Source organism: Camelina sativa, chromosome 11 (assembly GCF_000633955.1).
Source record: "Camelina sativa cultivar DH55 chromosome 11, Cs, whole genome shotgun sequence".
Taxonomy (NCBI): domain Eukaryota; kingdom Viridiplantae; phylum Streptophyta; class Magnoliopsida; order Brassicales; family Brassicaceae; genus Camelina; species Camelina sativa.
In genome coordinates, this window is record NC_025695.1 from 11,402,302 (window position 1) to 11,411,052 (window position 8,751).

General features: G+C 36.7%; 2 protein-coding genes and 1 pseudogene across 2 annotated transcripts in view; 1 reads left to right on the forward strand and 2 right to left on the reverse strand.

Annotated features, from left to right (window-relative positions):
* On the forward strand, positions 1,264 to 6,118 carry LOC104727864 (annotated as a pseudogene).
* Positions 6,000 to 6,873, reverse strand: LOC104722891 (keratin, type II cytoskeletal 5-like). Its single transcript, XM_010441146.2, has one exon. The coding sequence runs from the start codon at positions 6,633 to 6,635 to the stop codon at positions 6,234 to 6,236; it is 402 nt and encodes a 133-aa protein (XP_010439448.1). The 5' UTR covers positions 6,636 to 6,873; the 3' UTR covers positions 6,000 to 6,233.
* LOC104722892 (protein LOL2) overlaps positions 7,594 to 8,751 on the reverse strand; it is an 8,564-nt gene continuing 7,406 nt past the window's right edge. Inside the window, exons 2-4 of the mRNA XM_010441147.2 lie at positions 8,604 to 8,711; positions 8,012 to 8,121; positions 7,594 to 7,772 (exon numbers count right to left, since the gene is read on the reverse strand). Of these exons, the coding sequence (XP_010439449.1) occupies positions 7,704 to 7,772; positions 8,012 to 8,121; positions 8,604 to 8,711 (287 nt within the window). The 3' untranslated portion in view covers positions 7,594 to 7,703. The remainder of the gene's footprint in view (positions 7,773 to 8,011; positions 8,122 to 8,603; positions 8,712 to 8,751) is intronic.

The window sequence follows — 8,751 nt, forward strand, 5'->3', positions numbered from 1 at the left end:
AAAACATCATCTATATATGTTCCGTGAAGAAGGCCACAAATTTAAAAGCTTCACAATGATTAATCTTCGAATCCGTCAGCAGTTGGTGGTGGACCAGCCATGGTCGAGGTATTTGGAAGGAGATATTTTGGGAGAGTGTGTTAGGCCATGGTCGGACGTTCTGAAAAACGAGTAACATATGTTTCATCGTACCACTTTGGATTCCAATATCAAAAGTGGTTTCAACTATTGGTGGTCACCATTTTATCTAATAAACTGTGAAAAACAAATTCAAAATTATATTTGAGTACATCCAATCATAACAAGTTTTAAAAATATCTCGTGACATAAATCTTTAAAATTGAATTGAAAAATTTGAAATGTATAAATTTGAACGTAACACAGAAGGTATCTAAAATTATATAGTGATTGATTGTCACTAAAAAATGAATTTAAATAGCAAAGAAAAAAAAGAAAATGTTAGAATATATAATTGGGCCCAATTTCACAAATTAACACTTGTTTCATATTGTTAACATGTTACAAAATCGGAACTGGTTTGCTCTCCTGTATCTATCGGTTTAGACTTTAGAGTTGTGTAACAAAATTGAACCAAAGTGAGTTTGTTTTGAGTTCGGTATTCCTCTCAAACCGAAATAAACCACGTCCAATAATTGAATCCGATCGAACCTAATTGCTTGCTACAGCCCGTGAAGCTGAAAGGATGTTGGATATGGGTTTCACGCTGCCATAACAGGCTTTCTATCTGGCCCATTTACGAAATAGTCAACATGACTCTTGGAAGTGTTGATCGAGCAGATAACTCTTAAAGGATCGGCAAAGTTTCTAGAAGGTCCAATAAGACGGACAGCCCAATAAGCGACAGTCCGCAAGGAAACAGCCACCGACTAAGTTTTGAGGCGGTGCCACATCGATCCCGAAGTATGAGGATGAAACGTCTCATCAGCTATAAATACCGGGGCTGATGCACACAGAAGAGGACCAAATAACCTGGAGCAGGAATCTGGAGACAATCCGATTCTAGTCCTAAGTATTAATAGTCATATTAGGAGTGCATTATTCTGTAATTAGCCGACCGACTTATAACGGAATATATTGTAACTTGCCGATCTTTGGCTATCTTAATAAAGTCCTTTGTTTCGCCTTCTTTAATCATTATTCCCGATCAAGTAGTATCACTTGTTCAACAAAGGAAAAATTATGTATTCTTTATATATAACCGTAGAGGCTTCTATGTCATACAAACACTTCTCACTTAGGAAAATGGAGAATTCTATACAAAGTTCCAAACTTGTGCTTCTGTTATCAATTGCTTTGGTCCTATTTCTTAACATAGAGTTGAGTTTTCTTGCAGCTGCAGGAGCCTTAGACAATGATAACAGAGTATGTAACAAAAAAAACACCTTTCTCTATTAGCGAAAAAATCCTTAAGAGTGCTGATTTTAAATTTGTTGGTTCTTTTTTTTTTCCGGTGGATTTAATAGGTTTATATAGTATATCTTGGCGAAAGAGAACACGATGATCCGGAACTTGTCACTGCCTCTCATCATCTAATGCTTGAATCACTTCTTCAAAGGTATCTCTATTCGATCAAAAAGGCAAAATTAAATCTCTATAGATACTAATACCTATATTTGACATTCACTAATTTAACTTCAGTAGAACCTCCATAAATTAATACTCTTTAAATTAATACTACTATAAATTAATAAATTCTTCCGGTTCTGAGTTGGGCCGGTGTAAAAAATGATACATTTCGATAAAATAATAAGATAATATTTTTTTTGGAAATCCTATGTAAAAATATGGTCCCATCAATATCATAAATTAATAATCATATAAACTGAGATATATATATATATATATATATATATATATATATCTAGTGAAATATGATTCTATTGTTGTTTATCTATTATTGAATTTGCATTCTTGTTGAAGTACATCTCTAATTTTTTTATTGTTGTATTTTCATATCGCATTCATAAATTGTGAAGAGTTATAGATGCGATAATTGCTTCTTTAGTTATTGGTTTTAAAGGTACCACAATATCTTATGCGGCTTCATCATTAGAATGAAGGATAGTAGTAACAATTTTTTCTAAACTCTAAACTTCTAACATTTCTCATTTTTACCTAGATAATCTATTAAACAATTGACATTCATCCTATTACGATAACCAAGATTATAAATTAAGAAATTTTTTTAAATATGTGAATGATAACAAAAGTATCTTATTTTGCCAGAGAAAATTTTCAATATGAAAATGAGTAAATCTCTTCATAAATTAATAAAATATTAATTTATCGATAAATTAATAATTTATCGATAAATTAAAACCTCTATAAATTAATAAAATTTCATGGTCCCAACCTTATTAATTTATAGAGGTTTTACTGTTGTTTGTATGTACACTAACTGCTCATTAAACTTTCCATATGTTAATATGTACACACTGACTGCTCATTAAACTTTTCATATGTTTTTCTATTTATAATTTTCATTAGTTAACATAAATATTCAAACATCTGATAGGTTGATAATATGTTACATTCGGTTCTTGTCGCCCAAGAAACTCCTTTCACTAGTATATACTCTCTCATTTCTTCACAGAACTAATTAGGCCCTTCTTTTGTTTGTCTGAGCTCTTCTCTCACATGTATTTCTAATGATATCTACAGCTACCAACATGGATTTTCTGGTTTCGCAGCACTTCTTACATCTTCGCAAGCAAAGGAAATCTCAGGTACTCAAACTCACATTTGAGAGACATTTTCATATCTTTGAGCATTGAAGATTTTTGGTTCACCGGAATCTTGTATATAAACACAGAGCATCCAGCAGTAATCCATGTTACACCCAAACCGGTTTCTAAAACAGAAAACCACAAGAACTTGGGATCACCTTGGTCTCTCTCCGATTCCATGTTCCTTTACTTCATCATCATCTGTAAAAGGTCTTCTTCATGACACCAACATGGGCAGTGAAGATATCATCGGTGTCATCGATACCGGTCTCTCACCCTCTCCGTCTCTAACTCTAAATCTCTCTCTCTTTCATTGGCTCAAATCATGTATGTATGTATTGCATATTCAGGGATATGGCCAGAGTCAAAGGTATTCAACGATCAAGGTCTTGGACCAATACCTAAGCGTTGGAGAGGAAAATGTGAATCAGGAGAAGAGTTTAACGCCACAATACATTACAACAACAAGCTAATAGGAGCTAAGTACTATCTTAAGATTACGAATCCAGCTATGCATGCGAAGCCAGCTATTCCCCACTACAAAGCGATTTGGTTTCCTTACTCTACTCCAAGATATGCCTTTATCTCTTGGCTGGTTCAAAAAGTGGAGTTCTACCGCCAACCCATCCTGCATTTTCTGCAATCACACCATCGAAACAACTGACCACCTGTTTTTTCAATGTTCTTTTTCTGGAAAGGTGTGGGAACAAGGGTCTGCTCTTGAACAAGTACACTGTCAATTGGAGAGAAATCGTGGTTCTGGTGGATGGAACTGAGCTGGACAAGACAAAGAGGTTTCTTATTGCCTATACATACCAGAACACATTACATTCCACTTGGAGGGAGAGGAATGCTCGGCGCCATGGCGATCACTCGTCTACGGTGGAGAAGCTGGTTCAACTCATTGACAAAAATGTTCGAAATCGGTTAAGCACGATTGGAAATGGAGGGGCTGATACCATTCAAACATGGTTCGCCGCACGTCTCTACTAAGATTAGCAACTATATTTTAGAAACGGATTTGTGAACAAACGACTTTGCATCTGCATTGTAAAAACATTTATTTTTCTTGTATCTAATTTAACATTATATTCAAAAAAAAAGATTACGAATCCAACAGAGATGCAAACGGTCACGGCACGCATACAGCCACAATTGCCGGTGGCTCATTCGTCTCCAACGCAAGCTTCTATGGTTTAAGCAGGAGGTACTGTTATATAGAAGATTTGTTCACCACAGACGTTAGCTTAATAGTCAAGCTACCGATTTTATTTGTTTTCTTCCTAACGGATGTGGGATTCTTAATTATCAGGTACCGTCCGAGGCGGTGCTCCTCGGTCCCGCATAGCTTCATACAAGGCGTGTTGGAGCGTAATGGGAGGTTGCACATCTGCTGATATGTGGAAGGCTTTTGATGATGTTTTGTCGGTTTCTATCGGGGAAAATATTCCCGAGGGTTCTGAGGTTGATACAAGCGATACAATTGCGGCTTTCCACGCGGTGGCTAAAGGGATTACGGTGGTGGCTGCAGCGGGTAACGAAGGCCCTGGTGCTGAGACTGTTAGCAATGTTGCTCCTTGGCTCTTGACCGTTGCTGCAACTGCTCTTGACCGGTCTTTTCCTACAAAGATCACACTTGGGAATAACAAAACCCTCTTCGTAAGTTTTATACCCAAATAAACTGATATAAGTTTAACAAAATAGTTTCAAGTATCTACCATTTTTCTCCAAAAGCTCAAATTAGATAATATATAGTTCAATGTTTGGAGCTTCTTTTAACTTGTTCTTTTTTTAGGCTGAATCTCTGTTCACTGGACCGGAGATTTCAACCGGTTTAGCTTTCTTGGACTCCGACAGTGATGATAATGTTGATGTAAAGTGGAAAACAGTTCTTGTTTTCGATAGTGCTTCTCCAATTGCAGGGAAAGATGTCGCAGCAGTCATCTTAGCCCAAAAGCCTGACGATCTTCTTTCTCGATGCAATGGTTTACAATGCATTTACGCTGATTACGAGCTTGGAACTGACATTTTAAAATATATACGTACCACCAGGTACTTATCTTTGAAACATAAAATAAAACTCTGTAACATTTTTGAAATATATACATACATCATTGATCTGTTGAGCCAACAGATCTCCCACGGTGAGAATTAGTGCGGCTACTACACTAACCGGTCAGCCTGCAACGACTAAAGTTGCTGCATTCTCATGCAGAGGACCTAATTCGGTTTCACCAGCCATTCTCAAGGTTATAAAAGCCACTATGTCTATCATATATGTGTGCTTCATAAGCTGAAACCTTCCTTCTTCAGTGAACTTGTTAAAATATCTGGTCATGTTTTACTCTGTAGCCTGATATAGCAGCCCCGGGTGTGAGCATGCTCGCGGCATATAGCCCGCTTGATCTAGAACAACACAACGGATTTAAACTCGACTCAGGGATATCGATGGCAACTCCTGTTGTTTCCGGAATCATAGCTCTCCTCAAATCTTTACACCCTAAGTGGTCTCCAGCAGCAATTAGATCAGCTTTGGTCACAACAGGTTCTTGCTTCTTCTTATTCTTCTTTTTTATAAACAAACGGACTAATCAGACTTCTTTTGTAGCTTGGAGGACAAGTCCAACTGGAGAACCCATTTTTGCGGAAGGATCAAACAAGAAGCTAGCAGATCCATTTGACTATGGAGGAGGACTAGTAAACCCTGAAAAAGCTGCAAAGCCCGGACTTGTCTATGATATGGGGATCAAAGATTACATCAGTTATATGTGTTCTGCGGGTTACAATGACTCCTCAATATCTCGTGTGCTCGGTAAAAAGAACAAGTGCCCAACTCCTGAGCCATCAATTCTTGATATAAACCTAGCTTCAATCACAATCCCAAATCATGAGAAAGAGGTCACACTCACAAGAACTGTAACCAATGTTGGACCCATCAAGTTATTCTATAAAGCCGTGATCGAGTTAACAGAGTACTCACTTTCTCTGTTAAGGCTAAAACGAGTCATAAAGTCAACACTGGCTACTTCTTTGGCAGCTTAACATGGACTGATGGTGTTCATAATGTTACCATTCCTGTCTCTGTTAAGACAAAGATTAGGATCAAGCCTTAACAAGAAAACTCATTATTGTCTACAACGATCTAAATCGATGTAATAAACAGAGCCATATGATGCTCATGGTCTTTGTCCTTATGTAAACTTTTGCCAATCCTAGTTCAAAGTGTGTTGAATCAAATCAAGATCATCATAATAAGATCAAAATCACCATAAAAACATAGTAGAATCCATCTCTCACTCAAACACAAACTGAGAAAACCGTAAGGGTTTCCTCATTTATTCATCACAACCATTTATATTATGCATATAAAACTAGTACAATCGGAATCGAGACAAAAGGATCCTCATGATCATAATCTATAGCTATAACATTACATAGCAATATATAATCATCATAGTGAATATATATATGATAAAGATATGATTCTTAACAATAAGCGATACACTTCTTCTTACAATCCATGGTGCATCCTCCTCCGCCGCCTCCACCGCCGTATCCTTTCCCGGAGCGGCTAAAAGAGCTGAAACACTTAGCCGGACACCTCAGCTTCTTGCCGTTACAAGGTCCTTTCTCTCTACAAGTCACAGTCGGCCTAACAACACCTCCTTTCCCAAAACCACCTTTTGGACCACCGAACCCTCCGCCGTATCCACCACCCATTCCGGTCCCCGGAAAGCCGTTTCCAAACCCGGGTATACCGGCAAATCCGGATCCGGGTACTCCTCCAAATCCTAAACCATCATTCCCACTCTTCTGATGAGATGATTCAGTTGCAGCAACGAAGATGATGAGAACAAGGGAAGCTAAAAGGAAAGATTTTGAAAACATTTTTTTAGTAGTTATGTAGATTTGAGTGGGTTTGTTGAGGAGATTAAAAAGTTGGATGAAATATAAATACAGTATAGAGAAAGAGCATTAAATTGGGGAGATATGAAAATACAGTTAAGACATTGATTCGTGGACTTTAGTGTGTAAGATCACTTTAATGCTCGCACTTAGCAAAGAAGACTCTTGTGTTTTGTCTCTCTATCACTTCCGTAACTTGTTGAGAGTCTGTCCAAATATATTTTTTAGCACTTGGCGACATTTAATTTATGCATGTGTTCATTAAACTCGACAGATCGTTTTAGTTAATACTAGTATTTGTTAGTGGAGGACTTTTATTTGACAGATGTGTTCACGATACAAACTTAAGATAATTCAATCTACCCGAAGTTGGGGTTTTATTATTTCAACAAAAGAAATAATGTGGTGCTCATAATCTAATCTGTCCATAAGACCCCACTCATTAATTCAACCCAACCATATCATTTCTGTCCTAAATCAAAATCTATGCAGGTATACACTATAACACCGGTTAACAAAGTAATTTTTTGTCCAAGGTTTCATTAAATTTGGGGTTGATTATTTGAACTCTACATTAAATTGGTTTTGTTGACAAAGTGGTTCACTACACACAGCTCTTGTTAGCTCTCTCTATCCTTCAATGACCCACCATACATTTTATTTTTATATGATAGTGTAAATTAGTTATATATATACTTTGATAAGATTCCATGTTTTGGTGTGGTAATTTATACGACCTAATTATTGAAACTCATTGACAAATTTGGCCCAAAGTAGACTGATAGTTAAACCTCACCTGTGAAAAATGTATCCAGAGATGTGTTTGTTTATAGTACTATTGATTGGTCCAGTACGAATATTAACTTTTTATGGATGCACACAATTTAACCACTAAAGCATAAAGTTAAAATAGTAAATGAGAGATGTGGGCAAAAGTATCTGAAAGAAAGGGAATTCAATGATTATTATTGACTTTGTTTCATCTAATTCTTAACATTATGACAAGTTTTTTTTTCATCAAACCGGTTCCAAGTTTAGTGTTCTCTCTACTCACCGGACACTGCTTAAACTTTTGAGTGGTCCTTGCTGCTCAGACCATGGAGGTCGTTTGTTGTTTTCCTGAAATATAACAGTATACAAATGATCATTAGAAGATTACTTATTCAGAATCTCGGCTAGCAAAATGTATCGACTCTACCAAGTAGGATTTGGGCATGAAGCACTCCAGGATCAGTACAAGGGGGTAAGAACTCAAACAGATCTAGCTTTTAGCTTTATCCATCACCGAAGAAACCACAAAAAAAAACCATGTATCATGCTTGGGAGAGGAAATAAAACAAAATGGAAAGGTCACATACTCTGATATCTGTGATAGAGTTGCAGGAGGAACATCTAACAGATGGAGCTCCATAAGGATACATGAGGAGCTGTTTGCAATTATTGCAAGTCACCTGACCAACCTGGTTAGCTGCAAACAAAGAATGAATGACGTATCAAAACCAATAAGAGGAGAAGAGTATGTTCATCAATTAAGGCGATGTTATACATAGAAAATAACAAAGATGGAGTAGAGGAGCTTATAAGAACAATTTTGGAAGATCACACAATCTATAAAGATCCTAGAAATGATTTATCAAGGAGAAATTATGATGGTCTAAAGACCAACATAGTTCACAAAGCTTAAAAGAAGAATCCTAGCCAAAGGTAATTCTTGTTTCAGCTACGAACCAAACTCATCTAGTTCATAAAGATTAACACTTTCGAAACGGAATTGAGCACAAGAACACAGAGATATCATTCACACAAGCTAAGTAAAACTAGAATGAGAGAGCATTGATCCAAAGATTGTTCCTTTAACAGTTTCAAGTCACTGAGGATTATCAATCAACACACAAGCTTTCAGTTAATGATATAAGAAACAGTAAAGAAAAAAAGCAATGGGAAAGGAACCTTCAAGAACGAGATTAGCAGTCTGACAACAAGAGCACTTGACTTGTTTGGATCCTCTTAGATACGAAAGCAAACGCCTGCAAGATCCACATACCATTTGTGCCATCTCTGCAAACCCCAAATAAAAAAAAAAAAAAAAAAAACAAAA